This window comes from Frieseomelitta varia, unplaced genomic scaffold (assembly GCF_011392965.1).
Source record: "Frieseomelitta varia isolate USP_RPSP 00005682 unplaced genomic scaffold, Fvar_1.2 scaffold_67, whole genome shotgun sequence".
Taxonomy (NCBI): Eukaryota; Metazoa; Arthropoda; class Insecta; order Hymenoptera; family Apidae; genus Frieseomelitta; species Frieseomelitta varia.
Genome location: NW_025110445.1, coordinates 405,940 through 430,892, shown reverse-complemented (window position 1 = coordinate 430,892; position 24,953 = coordinate 405,940). Strand labels below are relative to the sequence as shown.

Below are 24,953 nucleotides of genomic sequence, written 5' to 3'. Positions count from 1 at the left end.
TAGTATCAAGGAAAGAGGGGAATTAAGACGATGTGAAGTTAATTCGTTGTGAAGCGCGCAAAGGGAAATAGAAGATCAAGTACGGTGAATGTGGGTGCGAAGTGTGGGAGTCGAGGATTTCAGAGTGGCTCGTATTCTGAATTTGAAAGTCTTTCGGTTTGTTGAATTACACGGATGCGGAGTGATAAATGTAATTCTGTGGGTAATAGTGAGCGAGAAGCTGTCGTGATTTTCGTTTGGACGTCAGCGACTATTGCTGCAAAATAATATGTACACGATTTCATTGAGAAAGAAAAGCATAGAGAGTATAGAGATTGTATCTCATTTTTTATTTACCCGTGAGATAGTACGATCCTTGAATCTCGTTGATAAATTGATAAACGTTCCTGGAACTTTGAAATTCCCTGCATCTATACCTCATGCAGTATTAATGGAAGTTGCACCATTATCCAAGAATTTAGAATTACTTTGTCGAACTTACCTCCGTCTTAAATTATGCATCAGCTGCTCTATGGAACAGAAATCTTGAAACAGACAATTTCACGTGTGTATTATAAATAGTGATTTAGAAATTCAAACTACGTCAGTCGTGACGTTATAAACAGTATATAACAAACACTGTTAATAAAATGTACTTAAATGCGTTGAAGAAAGATCTCAAAGACGGATATACATTTCACATTCCGAAATCTACCCTTTAAGCAAGTGAAACTCGAACTCTAATAGCATAATGCAAAGCTAACGTAAACTTAATGCAGAACTAACGTGATCCTAATCTTGGCCCAACTCAAATCCAACTCATCATATTGTTCAGTAAGTTTAAGCCAGCCTACGTATAAACTTTAACTACATCCAGCCTGACATACGCCCGTACAAGTCACCGAAATCTACGTTCAGTAGCGCAGATCAACGATAACTCTATCCAAAATTCCCCTTCCACTGAACTGACTCTTATTTCTTCGAATATTTATATATACTATCTAGCACATGTATGACTCGTCACAGAAACAACTTACGAGCAAATGTATTTTTTAAGATATTTGTATTTTTCTTTTCTTTTATTATTATTATTATTATTATTAGTTTATTAATTTATTAATATTTCGTTAAACGAAAAGAGAAGATTGACGCAAGTAACGAGTAAAAGTTTTTCGAACAAAATTACCTGAGAAACAATTGTAGTTAACGCATTAAAGGGTTTTTAAAAAAAATTTCCACAGTTTCAGTTTTTAATAATTACGTAGTATTTTCGTCTATCCTTCAAGTACTCGTTGAAACTAATTTTTGTTGCGTTGATCCTCTTTATAATTACTAGTAAGTGACTTTTTCACGCAATGTCGAATATCCTCTTCGACTTCCATCTAGGTATTTAACACAACGGAAACGCGATTTATTCGACTCGATGGTAAAATTTCCGGCTGCCTCGTTCACCGAACGAGCAAAATACATTTTTCTCTGGCGCGCGGAGAGCGCGTGCAGGAAAACAAATGAAACGAGTTCAATCTTTCGTTTAAGTGCCTTCGACCGGAGGCGTTCTATCGAAAGATTTCGAATTGATTACGGCGTTTAGCCACGTAAACCACGGGAATCGAAGCTACCGCGCGGGTGGTGGTAGCCTCGTGCACGCGTGCACGCGTGTACGCCACCGCCTCGTGGCCGTGTACCACTAGGCTACTGGTGTCGGCTGGTAGCAGAGAAGAAAGGCGGGAGAAAAATTTCGGTGGCCCAGATGCGGCCGTACCGATCGAACTTTAACGTCGTTTGCAAGCGGCTTCCTCTAGCCGAGCGGCGCCGTATTCTCACGTTCCATTGCGAAACTGTCGAAACTGTCGAATCGCGGACAAAGGGCGTATAATGCGAAAGTTAGAAACAGAGAGACGCGCGGGCGCGGTGCATGCGCAAGAGGACGTGCATCGCTCGTCGCGCGATACGACACAGCGGAAGTTCTTCGACCGTATAATATTCCACGTACGAGTTGTCACTTGGCGACCGCATTTCAGTGACTAATGAGCGCTTTCGAAAGCACGTTAGGTACTGTCAGATACACGCTCTGTTATATCGTGGACCTCTGTGAAGGGATCTTGATACATGCGCACGTGTACGTGTACACACGTTACACCAGCCAGCCAGCGTACGCGGCTCCTCCGTGCGAGCGGACTTATCATCCTTCTTCGCGAATATGCTCCGTACCGCGGAAGCTGGCGAATGATGGCGTCGGCGACACCCTCTTCTTTTCTTTCTTTTGGAAATGCGCAGGTCTAGAGGGAAGCGATGTTTAGCGACGTGACGATAGAAAAATTGGAGACACTAGGTTTCAAGGTATTTGAAACGTGATTCCGTGGAAGACAGATTTTTTTGTAATTTTTTCTTTTTTTTTTTTTTTTTTTTTTTGTACTAAAGGATATCGAGGGATGAAACGTATTACGCTGTTACAGAATTGTTGCTAATTTTAAACGTAAAAAGAGAACATTTTATTGTTCGAGGCAGCATTCGAAGAAGAAGATTAAAATCATTTTCGCATGGTGGATTTTCTACGGCGCGGATTTTTAAAGTCTTGTTCCTTTTATAATTTGTAAGAAATATACTGCTTTGTTAGAGAACACGAGGGTGGAACTATGTCGACTATGAACGACATAGTCTATTTAAAATGTTGGTTGTTTATTTCGAAAAGGACAGACGATGGGAGAGTGGGGCGGAATGGATAAAACAAAAGACGAAGTACGACGACGTAGCTTGTCTCTTTAGCATGAAAGGACCTTTCATTTCGTGGTAAATCAAAGATACAGATGGTGCATTTGAAATTTTCCTTTTCTTCCTTTTTTTCTTTTTCTTTTTTTAGAAAGAAAGAAGGAATGCGCCGCGCGCTCAGATCTTTGCTACTTACCCAGAAACATCTTCGAATAAAAACTCTTTTCGCGAATCCCCTGTCGTTCGCAACAAAGGAATCTTTTTCGCGCTGCACGAATGCCAAAGTTGAGGAAGAGCTGTATGAAACTCGAGGGAGAGGGGACGGAATATTTCTCGAACAATCTATTACCATTGAAATTAATATATACCTCGACCAGGCGGCCAGAATCTCTTTGCGCGATAATAATAATTTCACGAGTTTCAAATTATATGGAATCACGAACTTGTTCCCGCTGTTTTGTAATTCTTCGTCCTATAATTTCCAAATTCTTCGTGGAATAGTTGTCATCTGCGAAATTTCCTTGAAAAATTCCATTGATCTCATTGTCGAACTCGTTCCTGCCACGTACGTAATTTATAACTTGCAAATAGTAAAATTTCACTAATAATTTTCACTTAACTGTATGCAAATTTTACATGAAATTTTAACGAATATCTCTAACATTAATGTCGAATATAAATATACAATTGTCCGGAGATTTGAATAAATATAAACGTATAATTATTAATATTTGAATAAATGTAAATTATTGATCTAGTAGAGGGTACGGGTTCTGGGAAGGAAAAAAATAGAACGCAGAGCATTTTAAAAAATACAAGAAGAAAACGTTTAATGTGTATCATATATAATATATCATTTTGTATCATATATAATATAATGCAAACAATGTGTATACAATGTTTTCGCAGAAATTAAACGTGTGAAGTAGAATAACAGCGTAGACGTGTGTGTACTATATCATTCGTACGCTCGAGAAAGAATCATATAACAAGTCGGACGCAATTCAGTTTGCTCCAAAAATGAACATACTCGAACGATCGCACGCTACGAAACGATACATATACTTAGCTTAATGCTCATCGGTTTACGCTCGTAGAAAAATATGATTCGTCGATCGATACGTTACTCTAGAAGCTATTACACTTTTGAGATCAATCGGATGGTTAATCAAAGAAACGAGAACAAGACTGATGAGGCTACCGATGGATCCGATATTGAAATTAACCCTACAGTTTGAGTACAGTGGCGATTCACGATTTTACGAAGAACTGAAAATAAAGCTAGAACATAATATCATTAACTCTACGATGTGTTAGTTAAACGATAAAGAATGATATATATATATATATAATAATTATACCAGAATTATACCGTGTTTAACGTCCAACTTATTCAGAAAATCTAGATCGTCGCATCGGCGTCAACGTAGATTTGCGCCAAATACAAACGTAAACGATCAAAAGACTTAGCGAGAAGAAAACTTCCGAAGCGAAATGATGTTCGAACTCGAAGCAGAAGAGCGGAAAGAGAAAAACTCACAATCGCGTTCTGTATACGATGTGTATGTTGTATCAATGTCTCGTGCACTTGTCGTGTGGTCGAAATAACAAAAACACGTATCAAAAATATGAAAAACTGTACACGTTGGCATTTCGCGCTTATACCGGCAAATTCTGGCGATTTTTAACTCGTAAGTTCCTATAATTACATTACAGAAGTCCTTAGGGTGGCTAAGTTTACGTTTAGAGCCCTTCGATCTTGGCCCTGTACGCTTAGAAGAAAAAGCACTCGTTTACGACTATTGTGCAATTTTTACCGCCGCGACTATTAGCTACATTCTAGCTGTCGCGCGCGCGAAATATCATAACAAGTAACGGGTGACGCGTGAAATTATGATACCGAGAAGTATTGTGTTTCGAGACAAAGTGCAAGGTATGAGTCATTTCACGTCGCAATTATTGCACGATTCTCTCATTTACTTTCCTCGTCTCGAATTTTCTGCTTTCTCCGGTCGGCAAGATTTAGAATAGTAATTTGTACGCTAAAAATTCTTACAGGTTTACGTAGAGCCTTGTTGGTCAAAGTGCAGTTTAAAATAGCAGCCTCTTGTCAAACTACTTGGCGAAATATTATGACAGATGCTTTCAATTGAACACAAACTCTTACTCTAGTACAGTACTATAGCGCTACAGATTTGAATTCAGTATTTTGGTCGATTGAATTTCAATTCTACCGAGAAGAGTGGTATCCATCCATTCTTCTCTTTCTGTAAAACAAATCAAATAAAAATACAAAACGACTGAGGCGAATGAATCGAGCTTCTTACATCGTTTTGAACTAACAATTAGGAAAGTTATGAACACCATTCGATCAATCGAAAAATTGAAATCCTATAGTGCATTTATCTTGTTCCGAGCTTCACAATTTTGTAACAATGTTCTATAACAATGTTCTAGATCGCAGAGGAAAAAACACGAAAAGTTTAAAGAATATATATTAGATGAGAATGCCAGGAATAAATTGTGGTTTTGAATCGTGCCTTTGACGAAGAAAAGAGAAATTAAAAAGGGATTAAAAGAGTTGAGAGGATATTGTAATGATTTGAGGAATTATGAACTGTCATATATATATATATATATATATATATATATATATATATATATATAAAGTTTCTCAAACAATTATGATGAACCGAAATAATTCTCGTTCACATTAATTCCATCTATAGTTATGACGATATATGTTTTTTCTAACATTTTTATATTAGAAATAATCCATGATTCAAAAAGATTGAATAACGATACACTTACAAAACTAATAATTATTGTTTTATGAGTATTATTAATGATAATTGTTTAATTAATAGTAATATTAATAATTAGATTAACAGTTAGATATTAAACTAAATTAATTTGTTTTGAGTTTCAATTTGTTTTAAGTTTCAGTTACCATTATTTCGAATCGTTTGTAGTCTAATGTAGTTTAAAAAATGTATTAAAAAACAGGGAGAAAGTGTGATGTATTTAAAAATATTTAAAAACACGTCCTTAGAACGAAAAAAAGAAAATGTGATGTAAATATCCTTATCAAAATAAGAAAATGTGATGTAAATATCCTTGTCGTCCTTAGAACGAAAAAAAGAAAATGTAATGTAAATAGAACGAAAAAAAGAAAATGTGATGTAAATATCCTTATCAATATTTCGGTCCTCTGTAACTGTTGCAACAATCCATTTCTGCTTCAAGTCTATATTTCCGCTTAAAAAGTATAGCGTGATAAAATAAAAAGGAGATAAAACCTTTAAGTAGATAGTGTTCAAATGCAATAAGTAAAGATAGAAAGTTCTAACAGACATACACAGAGAAATTAAAATATATTGTAGTCCACAAATAAATATGAAAGAAAATATTTCTCAAAAAAAAAAAGAAAAAAATACCGCACATGCATAAAGTTTAAACTTCAGAATTTCTACGTGTAACTTTCTATGTGTAAATTTCTATGTGTAACTTTCAAATTACGATACGCAAAAGTCATCTTTTTTCATCAGTCTGTTTGCCTCCAGCAGTTGTTTTTGAAGTTTAATGCTTTATTTTGAGCTGGAGCTTAAGATTGAGCTAAAAGCATTAAACAAATTACGGAGAATAGACCATCAACGAACGTTTCGATCACGTTTCTTGTAAAAAGAACCATGAAATGACTCATACGAATCAAATCCTCGCATTCGATGAAATAAAATCGATAGCGACATGAAAGCGTAATATTATTCGATACACATTTCCATCGATCGAACGAAATTTGTGTAATGCAATTTACTCGGTATTACAACTTTATTGTGCTTGTTCGTTTAACGAGTACATCCACTTCCGCCCTACATCAGACTTACGATAAAAACGTTCGAAACTCGCTGACGTTGGAGAACTCCGAGTAGACTCTATTTCACGGTTGCTTCGGCAATTAACAAACTTGTTCTATGACTTCACAGAGATTTTTTAATTTTCTCCCTCTTGACGGAGAGAGAGAGAGAGAGAGAGAGAGAGAGAAATAGACAGACTGAGAGAATATCAGAAAATATTACGCGCGATCGTTGATTAAAAAAAAAAAAAAGAAAAATCATCGACCATGCGACGCGAATCGAAAAAGTGATGCGAAAGCTACTGGAAACGTAAATTTACCATTTACAATTTTTGAGACGTACTGCATTCCGTCGAGATGATTTTTCAACGCGTCAATAATTTAATCGTAAATGTACGGAACCGTGACAATCTCGTTGAAAGGATTCGAAAGTTTGATCTTCAACGAAACTTTTCTATTTGTTTGACAAGCGTTATTATAACTGAAAGAAATTCGTCGCGCGAAAGTTGCATTAATTAACCCCCTTTAGTTTGCCGAGGGGAGAAGCGAACTAAATTTAGTTATAGACGATAATTGCAAAACCGTGAAGAAATAACGAGCCACTGTAATTCGAGATTAATTAGAACGCGGAGCATCCAACGAGCGAAACGACCTACTGTTTTTCCACGCGCCGCGATATATTCTCGTCGTGTTTTTCACGATTGCTGAACGCTAAAAGGCTTAAATAACGCGCGTTGAAATTCTAATTCAACGATGGCGAACGAAAAACGCCGAAGCAACGTCTCACAGTTTCTCGCATAAAAGTGATCCAACGTGAGCGTGATCGATATCTGCCGACACAGACGACCGAAACACGCGGAGGGGAGGGGAAAATAATCGCTCAGAAGTGGAAAGGAGCGTGTCCAGCGAATCTCGAAGAAGGACAACTACAATCCGTTGGAAAAGAGGGGGGTGAAGGGTGGTGGCGCAGGCCGGTATTACCCTGGAAAATGAGGGAATCTTTACAATCTTTGGGGAGGGCAACAATCGGGGCAGTTTTATGTACAATAATCTCTACCGGTTGGCTGAAATTTGCTTCATCGCCTACGGTAACTTCGCTTTGTACAATCTGGCAAATGGCTACACTTTACAACGCCGCGCGCCGAAACCGACCCCGCTGATTCTCCGGCATACCGAGCGTGTCCTTTGTGCGACAACTCCGCAACTATTGTATGCATCTGCATTTTTCAATCCAGGGAACGTCCGCCTCGACGCGAAAGAACGTGATGCTGACCTTCGTACGTGAAACAATCGTCTGTCCCAGCACTGTTTGCCCTGTTAAACATGGTCGCCCCAGACTGTCACCGTTTTTGCTCTGTCCACCGATGCGAGATAGGTGCCGTGCGGATGCCAAGAAACCGCTGTCACCACAGCCCTGAAAGACACAGAAATGTAACAGGTCGATTAGATCAACTCGGTTCCTCTTCTTCAATTTTTCTCTTTCTCAATTTGTTCTATAGCGATGACGCGAAACGTAGATTCTTTCGACGTTCGAGTGAATTTTTATTTCTCAAAGTCGTTTGCCACTAAATTTGAAAATTTAGACAACAAAGAACGAGTTAGATAGAATTTGTTCTGAAGGAATGAAATAGTATTTTGTACGACGAAGAATCTGAAAGTGTCAATATATTAAGAATTCTATCATGAAAACCACCGTAATTTAACGATTTTAAGATACTAAATAAAATATTAAATATTAAATAATAAATATGATTAATGCAAATAAATATAATTATAAATGATAAATAAAACGTGTTCTAGATCTCTTGAGCGAAAGAGTACGTCTCATACAAATATTCAAATATATTCGAGTTAATCAAACTTGAAACATAAATAAATTCTTCCAAGATACATAAGATTGTCAACAAATACTCAATGATAACGTATAATAATAACACACACGCACATATATATCATTTAATGATGAAATCATTGCTGATTTTACACACATATATATACAGGGTGTTTCGTAACTTGTGGGACCCACTTCGGGAACTGATTGTACGCCTGAAAATAATGAAAAAAAGTCATATAAATATATGTCTTATCTGTCTTCGTTTATGAGATATAATGAGAGATATATTTATATGACTTTTTTTCAGCTTCCGAAGCGGGTCCCACAAGTTACGAAACACCCTGTATATATATACACACATGGTTCCGTCACTGAATCCAATCAGAAATCTTCGAAATAGGCCGAAATCACGCGTGGGCAAAGAAGCTGCAGGGTTGACAGCCAGGTAAAAGGGATCGGTCCGATTACGCGAAACAACATGCAAGGCATTAACTGATTTCCCCCGAGGCGAAGTAGTAATTTGCGGCCAATTATGGGCCCGAGAGTCGTGTGTTTTCAGATCGTAACGGACTGGTCGAATCGCCGCGACCACACCGGCTAACTGTTACAAAAGACCACGGGGTTTCCCCGTGACTGGTGCGCATCGGTAAGCAAATTGTACGCACGCGTTTCTCACTCGTTGCCCGGGTTGGACAATCCTCGGGTCTCCCGAGGTTGACGGGCAAACACGCGCAAACACACGGTCCGACGCTCGGTTGATCCGTGATGGCCACCGACACACGCGTCGACTTTGCGACTTTGCCGGCCATGCCGTTTCCTCCCGCTGTGTTTTCTCGTTTTTTCTATTGTTTTCGCGCGGTAGCGAGCGGGCAGATCCGCACGCTGTTGGGCTCGACATAATTGCGACGAAGGACACGGTCTTAATTAGGATGACTGAATATCATTGTCTTTCAGTCCCCCGCCTCAGCCAGTCTCGTCGAACGAGGGAGAGAGAATGGAGGAAATGGAGGCCGGCACACGAATGTAGCACGATTCGCAGAACTCCTCCGCCCGATATGGATTTTTATCTCTCCTCGCCTCGCCCGGGTAAACTAGTTTAGGGATGCTGTTAACGATTGTCGATGTGCCACGTTGACGAAGAAATTTTCTATCCTTGACGATTCTTTTTCTTTTTCTCTTTTTTTTTTCTCTCTTTTCTTCTTCTATTTTGTACAGAGACAGACAAAAGTGTTGGAAATTGTGGATACTCTGAATTATTACTGTTTGGCGGAAAAATTCAATCGGCAAGTCCGATTGGAAGGCATCTTTCAAAGCGCGAGGCTTCTCTACTTTAACAGCCCTGAGTTTGTTTTCTGTAAATGCGTTTACTATTATACATCGTGCAGCAGACAAGAAAATAAGGACAATTTTGCTCTCGAAAGTTGGAAAAATTGGAGACAGTGGAAACATTTTTCCTGCAATTAAACTCGCTACGATCTCAAAGACTGGAGTCTATCATTTACAATAATTTCTTGAAATTCGCTGTAAGATCTTTTCTCGAGAAAAAATTCGCTCGTTCTAAAAAAATAAGAGAAATTTTATCTATTGTAACTATAATATACATATATATATTTTTAATAATACTTCAGAAATCAATAACATCAAACAATTGCAAGTTTTTTTTTTTTTCTTTCCACTATTGTTCAACATTAGATGAAAAGTATAAAAAATTGTTTCCAGCGGGGGCATAAAACAAAATCCACATTCATGGCTTTCAATTTCAATGTATTTCAATGTTTCATTCGATACTAAAAAGTTATTTAAAACCTTTAACGCTCCCCGATTTCCAAAGCTCTCTAAACTCCAAATCTCAAAATCAGCGAACACCATTGTACACCGGTCATTCGTCACGACGAGGGCTTGCTTCCTTTTATTATACTTTTACGCCTCCGCGTATATCCCGCCAAAAAAAAAAAAAAAAAAAAAAAAAGGAACCTTCTATCACGTCGTAAAACGAAAAGTGAAAAAATGTATCATTCCATCGGAGGAAATAATAAACGTAACTTTCACGTCTCGAGAGCCTATAAAGATATTATTATCGCAATATGATGCGTTTCCTTTTCTCTTCAGCGTTCGTCCTTGGGATCACGACCGATAACGAGAGCGTCGAAGTGACCAATGGATCACCCTATATACGCGAGAATCAACGATGGTGGCCACTCTCCACCGCTCTTTTCGCTAAAGATTTCATTTGAATGTGCAAGTACACAGTGGCGCGTAATTTTCTGGCCCGAGCGGCTTCGCTCGTGCATAGAAAGGTCTATAAAACCCGTGAATTCCCGAGGGTGACTCACGGGGCGCCGTGGAATCGTAAAGGGGTGTTTCTCCGCGAGGACAAACATGCTGAAAATGACGTGCTTTTTGACGTGCTCGAGTGAAACTACTGGCGGAGATCGTGGATGTCGAGGAACGAACATGAAATGCCTGTATATTTTGAAGTGCCATAAAGATCAAGTACAACCGGCGGAAATGACGTGCTGGAGGAAAATTAGATTCGCGAGGGAATGATTAAAAAGTTCGTGCTCGCATCGATTCGAACGGTTTTCATTTGACCGAAAGCATTTTGTATTTCTGTGCAAAGAGAATTACAAAGAGAGGAACACGATAGATTTTGATTTCATTTCATGATTCGGTAGAGAAATTATAATATTTAGGTTCAAAGATGTTTTCGTTTGTTTTCTTTTTTTTTAAGGTATATAACTGACAAATTTAAGGTATATAACTGACGGATTAATAGTTGTGTCGATTAGTTTGTTTTAATATCACTCTGGCGAGTGCTCGAATGAAAATTCTGGCTAAAAGTCGTCCACGTGCAAACATTTCACATATATCTGAACAAACGATTGTACGTTTGCAGACCTATATAGTACAAATATAATACCTATCACCGTGTAGATTTTCGCGGAGCCAAAATAATCGAAACCCAGCGAGCAACGTCGTCAATTTTCTGAAAAAAATCAAGTGAAAAATGGGAAGATAAAACATACGAACGAATGTAACAAATTTCACAAAAGTTTGGTTTTGCGATTCAAATGTTTAAAATTTAAACTACGATTTACTTTGATTTGAAATCTGAGTGTGTCAAAATTTTCTAGTGGATCTTCGCTTGATTTTCATTTCTAGTATCGTATTGCAGTAGAAAAGGAATTTCACGTGAGACATGCTGGTAGTATCTGGAATACATGGAAATATAGAAATCGGGGTTAGTATCTTTAATGTTACAACCATTTACTCTGAACTCTGTGATAAACTCCAAACTCTAGTCAAGGTAAAAATTTCGAGTTCAGTTGCTGACAACGTTCTGCATACTAAACCAGGTCACTTGCGATATGATGGATTGATGCTGCAACGTAGAAAAACTGACCGACAGTGAGAAACATTTCAGTGTTGTTTTTTTTTTTTTGGCATTTGCATCATTTCTTCTTCTGTGCGGCTCTTATATTTCATTTATGCATACATTGTACGTAGCTCGCCAGTTTCATGCTTCACGGTGAAAGAATTTATTTATTTTCTTGAACTTTCAACATTCTTAAAAGCATTCGAGTGAAATTTTCGCGTTCCCGTCTTGTTCCTTTGGTTAAACAATTTCCGATTTCGAATCTACATTCTAAATTCACAGCAGAATGTCAATCTGTAGCTGAAGATTAATTACACTGATGAATCAAGTTTCTGTCTCGTGACACGAGAGTTGATTGTTAATAAATTAAATCAATCTCACAAAATAGCAATAGCTACAGTATGTTTTTACATATATTCTTATGTAAAAATTTTTAAGACATTTTTATAGCTGTCTAATTACAAAACGAATTAAAATTTAGACTACGCCTGGGTATTTGCATTCGACAAAAATACGCATTTGCACGAGCATGCGCGTAGCGGTTCTAGATGGAACGATAAAACGAAAATGTAGAGTACCATTTTTCTTTCCTTTCGTTTTTTTTTTTTTTTTTCTTTTCTCACTTGAAACTTCATTTTTGAATAAATCGATATCGGAGTCTCATCGGAGTGCAGGCGTTTACGCGCGGGCTCACTTGTACTTCGATCAGATATCGTTATAACCAACTTGTATTGGTGGTCGCAATCACATACCATGTGATAATGAAAGATGAATAATAAAATAAAAGTCCTGTATTATTGTAAAAATCGTTGTTGAAAGTGGCTCGTATTTCTCTTGCGGCAATCGTGTCCCGCGTGCCAACGCTCATACACGATCACTATCACCGAGGTATTCTGCATTTTCAAATATTTGGCGTGCCATCGTTTTCCTTTGGATTGCACTATTCACCGGTTCGACGTCACCGTGTACAGAGAACGTCAATTATTTATTCTTCAATTTAACATAATTTCCGGTTTATTGGATTCAATTTGTGCAAATTATGGAACTCCGGGTAAAAGAAACGACTCCTCTTACTAATTACTCGTGATTTATGAATATTTCTCGTTATTGCTGCGATTCGCTTAACATCGAGTGATCAACGAAATGCACGCGCGCAAGTAGCTAGCGAAAATGGAAATTTCTACTGCGAATCTTAAATATTATATTCCTATAGGATAGTATAAATTTTTATTGTAGAATTGTCCATTTTTTTTTTTTTTTTTTTTTTTTTAAGTACTTTATTAGAATATAAATTTTATATTATGGACACACGGTTCAATTTATGGCATCTGATTTCTTTACTAGATGGCATTAAGAATTTATTTCTCGAATGAAACTACAATTTCATTCAAAATTTACTTGTTCATTTTTCGAATAAATCGTGATTTCTTCGTTCTCTGGCTACCAATTGCTACTATTATTATTTAATCATCTTCCATCAATATTAATCATCGACCAGAGTATCTGTAAAAATTACATCTTTCGGAAAATAGGTTTTTCCATCAATACTGAAATGACCATGCGCGACTATGCTTCGCGCAAACATCGATACCTGCTCGGCAGCGAGATAGAGACAGAAAAATCGGGAATATACGTATTAACAGAGGTAACAAATAAATCCGAGCGAAAAGGCAGGGGGAACGCGTGTCGAGTACGGTGCAACTAATTAAAAGACATAAAAATCGTTGGAAAATCAATACGAATATATTTAACAAGGTTGAAAGTGTTCATAGACAGTTTGATCGACACGTTTATCGAATATCTAAACTTCATTTCTGACAAAAGCACCAGTTCATATAACTGTCGATTTTATAATTTTCGTATATTTTTATGCCTTTCTCGTTTCAAGGAAAAAGGCTATCAATATTCGAAGAGAAGTGATTGACTTTCATAACAGAGACGGCGATTGACTTTCCAATACACCGCCCTGAATTTCATTTTTACTTCCTGGGCGAATATTTATCGTATTATACCGCGTCCACGATCATTTGGAAAGCAAATATCATTAAGTCAAATGATTACAAGTAAATGTATCCATTAATACGTACATTAAGCGTGTAATTTTTCCGCGCCGATGTTGAAATAGCTACATTTGCGTTGGATAATTATTTCTATGAGACGACGACCCGACAACACGTAACAATAATAAAAAATAATTTCCTTGAAACAACGAAACATCACGTCAGACACTTGCTTAGTCGAGGTCGTAGTTGAATTCACTTTGCTCTTAGGAGGGAGACTGATTACGCACACACGTTTGATCGAATTGTACGTAAACTTTGTTCCTGTCGAAAGGGTTGTGTGGGTTCATACCGTGAAGGAGAGGGGGGAGGGGGAGAACAATAATGCGCAAGAAGAGAGAAAAAAAGGCGTTGAGGGAGAGAACGTGCGTCGCGACGACCGCCCATCGTGCACGGCGACCGTCGCCGCAGGCAGTGTTACCAACCGCGACAACCCAGCTACGGCAACGACGATATTTTTCGAAGTGTCTCGGCACCGTATACCGAGATACCTTTGCGAAAGTAGCTACCTACGTGGTGTGTATCGCGGGCGTGATAAAGGAGACCTATCCATTTTTGCCGAAGGAGCGTGGAAATAAGCTTTCTCGAACGACATTTCCAACCGTTACCTCGCTTCTATGGCCACCCCTTCCCCTCCCCCCCCCCCTCACCCCTCTCTTTGTTTCTCTTTTCCTTTCATTGCATCGCATTTCGTTCGGTCGCCCGTTTTCCCAACCCGATCTCATCCTTCTTCCGTGGCCAGCGTAGAATAGTCGTTCAACCAGCAGAAACGAACGAGGAGAGACGGAAGAGAGGGCTGCGTTGACTAATCAAAGAGAAGAAAACGGTTCCGGTAATATCGTCATAATTATCCAATCGTTTCGTTTTCACTGCGGCAAGTGTTGTTCCGTTGCGCCGCTTTTTATGAAGCTTCGTTGGTTATTTCTGTGTCGGAGTAGAAGGAAAAATGAAGAGGGAACACTGACGAATTTCTTTCGTTTTCTCTCTCTCGCTTTTTCCTCTGTACTCTCGAGTGTGATTTTCTAAAAATTGCTCACAACTGGAAAATTGTTTCACGCGATAAATGAAAGCATCGTATTTTTTGGATATTCTATTATATATATTCCAGTCGCGAGCAATTTTTATATTATACATATATATATATTTGCACCTTGACATTTTCTACAAGTTTTTTGTAAGTAAAGTAACGATCCTGTCGATCCTATTGCGCCGATAATCGTTGGATAATCGAGATAAAATTTAGCTTCGCTGCGGAAACGCGGACAGACGGTATTTCGTAGAAACTAGTGGCAAACAATTATAGGAGAACGAGGCAGGGAAGTGGCAAGTGAAACGTATCCGCTAGGAGAGCAACCAAGGATTTCAGATTTCAGCTTCAGGCGATGGATTATGCGGAGCACAAGGACTGTAAGAAAGAGGATATTGTTGCCGGGGGATCGCTTAAACAAAGAAAAGTATCGGAAGAGCAGCGTCGACCACAAGTGTGCCTCGTTTGTCCAACGGAACGCGAAATAATTAACGGAATTGCATCAAATACCGCGAAGTATAGTGTTTCTTGTAAAAAAAAATTGTAAATCTATGTGTCATAGTATTATACAATATTATTGAAAGAATCGTTTATTTTTCTCGGATTATCGAAACTATCTAAAGTTTCATGGCTGCCATTACGATGAAAATTCACAAGGAATACTTTTGTCAGAATTTACAGCAACGCGAATATAAAATAATAATTCGCAGCTAGAAAGAATTTCACATTATTCAGAAGCGATTAATGATCACATTTGTACAATTAAATAATAAAATATCGATGTCAGTGGTTTCCTCATCTTGCAAAGTGTCACGAATTATAATAATAATCAACGAGGGAAAGCACTTATAACTGTTTTCAATTTGCGATGAGTTATCACCAGTGGCTAATGTAAAATTTACACGCGGCCGCTAATTACTATGTTGATTGATTTACGCGGAATTACGCGTCGCGGACGTGCATTAAAACGAAAAGATTGAAAAATATGATTCATCACGCGGAAAGATGATCGAAAACATTGTCTTATAAATATCTGGAGGGGTGGCGGGTTGACAGGCGGTAGCCGGTCAATTTACACTTTGGCAATGCATCTTTTATCATACTTAACAGCTCCTTTGTAATATGTCAGTGCAAAATGATGAGCACCACCTGTTGACACAGTCGACGTAGACGATGCCTTCGGGCGATAAATTCGCAGCATCGGCAAAATGAGAATCTTAACGCACCAAACCGTAAGACATAATCGTTCAACAACGTGCAGGCACACGTTGACACGTTTGCTGAATGTGAATTTGAAAATTTTATGAAAGCATTGTATCTTCGTACATACTTTCTGGACGTTTCTTGTCCAACGAAAGAATTGATCTAACCTGAAAGTTGTTCAAGCTCGGTTCTTTCATAATACTGATCATCCCAATCTAGAACAATTTTAATTTCTTTTATCAACGAAACGATCGACTTGATTTAAAAGAATTCGCGAATATGTGTCCCACGATATAAATTATCAATGCACGAAATATCCATTGGGGAAATTTTTTAATTATGAAAATTAATTGTTGAGCAAAAGTAAGAAGGTCATTAACATTGCAAGAGGCATTCTGACTTTCTGGAAAATACTTAGCACGTCGTTTATATTTACGCGATTGTAATGCAAATTCACGGTGAATGGAAAATGTCAATGATAAATACGATGATTAAATCGAATGGCGACAAATTGTATTTGTCTTGAAATACATGGAACAACATATGTGCATCAAACATATTAATTTTACTTTGTAAAATAAAGGACACCGCCTCATAAACAGTGATTTATAAAAAAAAAATTCAATCCCGCGATTCTGTTTATGCGCGTAATCCATTTACACCGGCATGTTGCCACTTAATCAGCGTGAAAATGTTTATTACATTATGTGTGTGTGTGTGTGTGTGTGTGTGTGTTGTTTATACCAGCTAAATGAGCTACGGTTACGTAAGCGAATAAAAAGGCGCGTAATTTCAAACACAATTATACTTTCACTAACGAACACACGGAGGGCGAAATTCTAATGTTATTATCCGATATTAATGTTAGAAACATTAAACACACATACGCTCGCGTATCTTTCAGTATCCCATCCGAAAGAGAACCAAATTTTACTTCAGTGAAATTCCATTTCAGTTTTGAAATTAAATGAATATTATTATTTGATTATTGAATTGATATGATTTTTATTACTATATACAGGAAGATCAACATCATCAACTGGATATTTTTACAACTTTCATCATTCTTTTCCAAGTGACACGAATAATTGCTTAGTTTTCTTAAAATTAATTTTTTAAAATAATTATTATCACTTTCCTTGCTTTATCTTAATCTCGCACGAATCATTTCGAAGCGTTGTCTGCAAAATTTCGTAATTTACGTTCGTTTAATGTCACGACCCTACAATACTACGATTACAAAATTAACCAAGAGGGATGTCTTTACAGTTCATATCGAAATAAGCATTCACGTTTAATTGGATGTGGAGCGCAAAGCGTTATAGAGTTAACTATCCTCACGTTCGAATTAATTGATTGTGAAAGCTTTTGGATGCCCGCCATAAACGAGTTTACAATGAATTTCAGCTTGATACGTTCTGTCATTTAATGATCGGAGATCTTGTATTGACGAACTCTGTGCTAAATGAGACAGTTGCCTCTCAGTTTATCAATTAAAAATACTAATTCTTCTGTAATTTGCAATTTTTCTTTCTCGTCTAATAAAATACTTGCTTACTCATTTTTACGAAGTAATTCAAATATACTTGCCAGTCACTTTACGCAATTTTTCTTCAAATTAAAATTGGCACGCGAACGTACTTTTTGGCAAAAGTTAAACGCTTCCTGTTACTCAGGAATCGCTAATGAACGAGTTTCCGCAATAGTGCACGGCTATGCAAATTTGCTTCCTTTAATTTACGGGCTTACTGTTTTTCAAGAACGCGCATTTCAATCAAGTCTTTCAATCATCTGGCCACGCGCGATGGCGGGTTTATGTTGGCTTTATCTTGTAATTTATTTATCACGCTTTTCCAACTGTGTACCGTTTATAACGTATTTTTACTACAGACCCTCTGGCAGATTCTAATTATTGGTAAAACGTTTGATACGAATTCTGTCAAATTTCAAATGCATATTTAAAATGCATAAATCTGATTAAAGCCGCGAGTGAGTTAAACTAAAACACGGTTAATTATACACGATCAAATTAAAAAGTAACGTGAAATGGACAAACAAAAGTGTGCACAGTGAGACGAACAAAATTCACTTTGACTGAAATCGCAACACTTGGAAAAAATACCTTGACGTTACTGTTTGATAAATTTCTTTCAATTCGCGGTGACAATTCAAACGTGACTCCGTCTAATGGAACAATTTCTTCGAAACTGAAAAAAATCCTAGTCAATTTGAAATCTTACACGCAGACATTTGTGACCGACAAAGACGACAAACAAGCGTCTATCGAAATCGAGCAAACCTGGCGTGGCGTTGAAGGCAAACGTTGAACGAACAAGCTCGCGAACATCCTGCACGGATGCGGAGACTGAATGGTCCCGATGGCGATTACTTTCTCCATCGGTGTGTTTAGCGACCCGGTAGTCGCGGAAGTGAGCGATCGCAGAATCGTCGGCGCGTAGGAGTCGCGACAATTCTGCAAGGAATTCCGCCCGGTTATCGAGACAATCGTGTATCTCCGCCACCAATCTGCGTGGCCGCGAGCGACGCGTATCTGAATGCACGGCTCGGTCACGAACAGTGGCGCCTAATGGCACGCTCATTGACGTGCACATGTTGCCGGTGTGCGCGGCTCCGCGGGTAGATGGGGAATGACAATACGCACGATGATTAGATCGGCGTCGTTCTCACGGCAAATGACGCGGAACGTCGCCGCAAACTCTCTATCGTCGTAAAGAAGGAACGCGCAGTGACGCACTCGTAAGCAGCTTTCGCCTGGCTCCTACCCTCTTGCATCCTCTCTTCCGCTTCCAAGCAGCGCGACACAACACACGCTACACCGGTGGCTCCTCAAAGAATAAACCCTTTCACTGCGTGAAAGACGCCTCGTTATTATTATGGATATGTAGATTCATCGAATTATGCGACTGCGAGTTGCCGAGATCCCAATCGATAAGCGCAGCGAACAGGATGTTCCTCTTTCGCGCGCCAAGCACCCTATCGATCAGTCATATTGATAATCAACGCTGTTTTCTTCAGGTATTCGAGCATCGCGGAAGCGTAATCGATGATGGCGCGTTTGAGAAATTATTTTCTATTGTTGTAAATCTGATAGAATCACACGAGTTTTGGGAGAATCTTTCGATACTTGAGATTCGTTGTTTTTGTCTATCGAAATTTGTGAAACGGAATGTTTAATTTTTGCGAAATTACAATGAAAAAAGAAATAAAACATTTCGTATTATCCGAATTGATGATATCCATCTTGTGTTGTTCATCATACTTTTTTTCCTGGACGCGTGGATGTAATGTTTATATTTCGACCAGTGTTAACAATTAGCTTTATCATTCGATTATTTAGACTCACTTGATGATAAATCAAATCCAGAACCATAAAGTTGCTGTTTGAACGTACGTTTCTTGCCATTTTTTTCAAGAGAACTATTAGTTCAATGCAATACAATGCAATTTTCACCATGAAATTCAAGGTCAAGATCAATTTTGCTTTAGCAAATCGAAGGCATAGAATTCATCTGCGACAGCCACGGACAAACATTTCTTTCCACCGTGTGCATACACAGGCAGCGGCAAACGACCGAACACGAAACGATCTCGTGACAATGAATTCCGCTGTACCGCGGAAATTCTCTCACTCAACCCGCCTCACGGTTATGAGCTCGTATTTGAATCGAGTTCACGCCCGGCGACCGAACGTTTTCACCGGTGTATCGAACACCGTGCCACCGGTTTTAGTAAACGCGGCAACGAAAATTCCGCGCGTTTCCCCAGCGTTAAAGTTGCCGCACCGCTTGTGCCTCGAGTTCTACTTCACTTTCACCGGGGCTATGTAAGGTTGGCCGGGTGCATCAAGCCGCGGCGGCTGCACCCGTTGAATCCCGTGAATACTTATACCGAAGATCGATGCGCTTGCAAACGCCGCACGCCGCTGCATTATTTCCACGTTAGAGGTAGTTTACCGAGAGCTGGCGAACAAACTTCCTGCCGCCCCCTTGTTTTTCTCATCTCTTACCGCCGAGGGTTGTCCTTTTTTCATTCCTTCGCGCGCGATACACGCTAACAGGTCTATTTCCGTTTGGCAACCGCCTCTCTTTTTGTCTGATTCCCGCGGATGGGCAAAGAGGCAGCAGAGAATCCCGCGATGGGAGGAAAATTCGAGATAAATCAGCGAAAGAGAGGAGGATTGCAATGGAAAATGGAATAATTCCAGGAATTATGAACTGTTCATAAAGTTTTTCAAAGAGTTTCGTTTGTACTGGAGATTCTGGTTCTGGTTGTGTTTTACTTCGAAGTACAATAGTCATTTGATGATAGTTTTCACCCCCTCGACATGGACGATTGCCGATTAAAAAAAGGAAGAGGTGAAAATATTTCTACGAACTGACCACATTTATGCCAAATTTCATGAAAATCGGTGAGTGACACTTTAGGTATATTCCTTTGGAAATGACTGATGAATTGAGAATACTGTAATACAACAGCATGGAGGAACGAAGATTTTTTGTTAAATCGAAAGATCAACGAAGGGTAATAGAGTATTAAGAGTGATACGTCGTGCATATACAATACTGTAGTCCCCACTTAACCTTCAAAGGCACACAATTTTAAAGAAAAAAAAGCTCCACCTGAACGGAATTTTTTTTAATATAGAAAGAGGAAGAAAACGTTTATTTCAATTATTAAACACAAAATATTTCTTAAAATGAAGGAAAGTATTTAAATAAATTCTTTATTACAGAGTACGGTATAAATAATCCCACCATGCAACTAACGTTTTAAATGAAATTTATTGAAACACATCTTTAGATGGGTTTAGGTTATGGTATAAAAAATATCCCACCATGCATTAACTGTAAAAAAAAAAGAAAAAAAAAAATGGGACAATTTTAAACTCACCTAAGAGTTAAGAGACCACACTTTCCCCCATTTAGACGTTCGTCGCTACCCTCGCCAATTCTTGAAATTGGAACTAATCACTCCACTATCTTGCAGTGTAACCTGCCGAAGACCACGTGAAACATGACACTCGCACGATACGAAGCAAGTGATACAAACATTACCTGACATTTCGGCACAATTCGCAGCAGAATACACCTTCCCAATTAAGCGTTCGCTTAAGTGGGGATTACCATATTGTACGTGAACATACATCCCGTCATTTTCAACCAACCACAGAGAACAATTCCGGATAAATCGCGAAGCGGTGAAGAACTTTCGGAAAAAATCGAATTGCTCTGTACTGACTGTGAGTGAGAACTCCCGTTTGTTGAAACGGGATTAGTTAATGCCCGATTAACAGAACTTTCGCCAATTGAACCCACTTGTCCGACCGCGAGCACTTATTACGCGAACAAAAAATAATTGGCGGGGGGAGAGGGAATTGGTGAAAAATATGAAACTTCAATTTGCGCAGAAATGTTAGTTCTCCAACAAACTGGGGTGAATAAAACTCTGCCGCAAATAGGTGGGAATTTCAATTAAACCTGTATTGATGAATTATTCGATGATTAAGTCGATGTAAATTAAAGTGAGTGAGTATAGCGTATACTACGACGTGTAAACACGTTTGAAATAATTGCAGACCGCGTGGAACGGATGACAGGTTTAGGACGCGGACCTCCTTAAAGGCCAACGTGGCCATTAAGCGCGGCCGCGACACTGCTTGACGAGAATGAAAAATTAAAAGAGACGGGGCAAATTCAATAGTCGGACCAGTTTTACGGAGTTAACGGAGGAAGCGGAGATAAATCTATCAGTTAATAAAACTTCCTACTTGATCGTTATGTGCAACGGCGTGCATCGGAAGGAGAGATTTATGCTAATCTGATAGGAACATAATATGAGGATATTGCGTAGGAATATGATAGAAATTAGATAGAGATAAGCATGTAACAGTAGACTTTTAGCAGCTTCTTGTTTCCGAAAGCACGGAATTAAGGTAAATTATAACGTGAAAAAGGCCCCGTTGGCGCTACTCCGGCGTTGCAGCTGCCGTTTAACTTTCATCAATTTATGGCCGTTCGAATTCTCTCGCGCAAAGGGCAATCAAGACGCATGCACCTGCAACGCGCTATACATCGACGAACTGAACGGTGTCTATTAACGCTAGAACTGCCAAAGTGAACGAAATGGCCAATTTGTAATTTTCTTTTCGGAGTGGTCTTGCAAATTTACAATGCTGCATCTTTAGAGACCCGCATGACGTTTGTTACTTGCCTTTCGTAATTTTTATATTTTATATTCTAGTTCTGGCGTTGAACCAGTTTAAGGAAAATTTCCTACGAGTGAATTTCACAAGTGGCAACAGTGCACGTAGCTTGTTTATACGTGTAGGTAGACATTTATGCTTAGTGGAGGATTGCTAGGATTTCAAGAGCACTGGTAACAGCTATTTATAGAGATCTAAAGCAGCTCCGTTCTAATATCTCGACATTAAGGTTGCTTTCGAGAAGCGTTATCCGATCAACATTGCACGATGAAATTAATATCAGAGAAATCCAGCCATGAAACGTGAATAATAAATTTCAGATTCGCCAGTAAGAGATAAGGAATCCCATCGAATGTGGAATGGCAACGAGTTTTTCAAAATTACAAAAAAAAAAAGATTGTTAATGTCAATGCTAGAACACTATCGACGACTGCAGTATAAAAATATTTTATTATTTTATTCATTACTAAGAAAAAGTCAAGAGATACTAGGCAAAAAGATATGTAAATTTTTGCCCGTACACTAACAAAAAAATCACTCAAATCCTTCGATACTCGCTGCTACAAATCTGTTTTACGAAATTATCGTAGATTACATTTATATCGTAGTGTGATTAACTGTGACAAATTATTGTCGATCTATGAAATTATCGTGTTTAAGAAATACGTACGTACGTACGTGGACAACGCAAGATACGCGATGACCCATTTAAAAAAAATGTTAAACCGATGCCAGTAACCGCAAGAAAGAAAGAAGAAAGAGAGAGAGAGAAAAAAATATACGCGGTTGATAGAGAGCTGCTTTTATCGAAAGCTGATCGTCAATAGGAAAATATAACGAGCAAAAAGGAAAAAACGGAGGCATGGGGGGATGAGGGGGCCAGAGAATTGTTAAGGACAGAAAAGGCAGGGAAATACGAAGGTGGAACGATGGTGGAAGGGAGGTCGAACTGACATGTATATCCGTACCAGCTGCCGGCTCCTGGCACGAGGGGACCCAGGAATGGGAAAAACAGATAAAGAGCTCGCCCCGGTGCTCGGCCTTTCCGAAGATACGACGAAGATAAATGACATAATATCGTGCAGGAGCCGGCCGATCATTGCCCCAGAAACGAAATCGAGTTAAACGAAAAGAGCGCCACGGGACAATTGATCTTGGACGATGCTTCGTTACGCGCCGGGGTGACAATGAAATCCGTCTGATACTCATCAGGGAATGCCGGCGAGATTGCTTTTCCTAACTACTTCAAATCGTTAGAAGTACGTACACGTGTACACAGGTTAGTGTACATAGCGCGTATCGACACATTCAGCCAATATAATGTAATCTGTTTTTCCTCCCCCCGTCTATCTCTCACCATCTCCCTCCGGGGGAAGATCGGCGGAGTTTTCATTACGCCTTTGGTCCACCGTATCGACCAAAGTCTCTGTTTAATTCCTTGACAATATCGATGCCTCGCTGTTGCTCTGGGGAACTGTCGGTAAACGAAACGATGGAACAACTTTCGTTGAAGGAAAGAGTGTTTGCGCGTCGCTGTATTTATTGCAGGGTCCACGGTGAATGTAAAATCGTGGACTCGCACTTGAAAAATTGTCAATTCTCGTAATTTTAAGGGAAAAGAAATTGTGGAACAAATGTTAAGGGTACCGTTGTAAAGGAGACCATGGTGGATTCTGTTTTGGGAAACAATTTTTCAGATTGGAACTGGCAAAAAGTATCTTTACCTTGCTTTGGGAGGGAACAGATGGTTTGTTCTGCGACGATTATTTTTCAACGAGTGTTACGAATTAATCAGACCCAAGCGTCGAGTTCAATAAAATCATTGAAATTTCTTCCGTTCTATCGGAAAACAAACGTCTGCGCAAATTGGAAGAACCTCGGGAAGAAGGAGGAAGCAGATCGCAACAATGGTACAATTATCGCCGGATATCGGCGCAGTTTTCATCGCAGCAGCGATAACGACGATCGATCCGAGAAATTTACGAATACACCGAACCAATCGCCGTTTACGACGACTGTAAATATTTACCCGGTCGTAAAGCAACGCCGTAAATCGGTCGTGGCCACGGCGTTTCACTACCGGAACTTTTAGGGTTACTGGCAACGCGCTTGTTAAAAGGCCCACCAACGGCTTGAATAAGAAAGCAACGAGCTTTAACGCTCGTCACTGTACTCAGCTGTCCGGCTATTATATTATATTTGCCGCAATTAGCCAGACCCAATAATTTCGAGTGTGGCTAGCGATACTCGATTAATACGAGGTCCCGATATTAAATCTCCACATAACATTTACCTAGCAATTAGACGATCTCGACCAGTTCCCCCCCTTTCAACTAGGAATCTCCTTTTTGCTAGGATAATCCAGCGATTTGTTCGATTCATTTTCGAGTCATTTGTACGAGCTGATGTTCAAGGTTTCTTACGTGTGTGTTCCTTTTTTCTTTTTTTAATTACACAGTCGTTACGTAGTTCCGAACATTTAACTTTACAATCGCTCCCTGCTGCGTGCGCTATTATAATATATTACGTATTCGTGGATTCAGGAAAAATATCAGGTAATCCGGCAAGAATCTGGAAATCATTACCTGGATTTCTCTGCTTATCACGCGGTCGATCTGTACACACGCGTATGTATATGGGAGCATCTAATTTTCGTCTTCCGTTGATTTACCGTTCACGTATCTCGACC

General features: G+C 39.0%; 2 protein-coding genes across 3 annotated transcripts in view; both read right to left on the bottom strand.

Moving 5' to 3' along the window:
• The window catches only part of LOC122535102, a 64,362-nt gene extending 62,973 nt beyond the window's left edge, over nucleotides 1–1,389 (bottom strand). For both annotated transcript variants that reach the window (XM_043666328.1, XM_043666326.1), the window contains exon 1: nucleotides 1,380–1,389. The gene's annotated coding sequence lies outside the window, so the exon portion shown is untranslated. The remainder of the gene's footprint in view (nucleotides 1–1,379) is intronic.
• Nucleotides 1,390–5,760: 4,371 nt separating this feature from the next.
• Nucleotides 5,761–24,953, bottom strand: part of LOC122535103 (autophagy-related protein 16-1-like) — a 230,500-nt gene continuing 211,307 nt past the window's right edge. Inside the window, exon 6 of the mRNA XM_043666329.1 lies at nucleotides 5,761–7,955. Within this exon, the coding sequence (XP_043522264.1) occupies nucleotides 7,859–7,955 (97 nt within the window). The 3' untranslated portion in view covers nucleotides 5,761–7,858. The remainder of the gene's footprint in view (nucleotides 7,956–24,953) is intronic.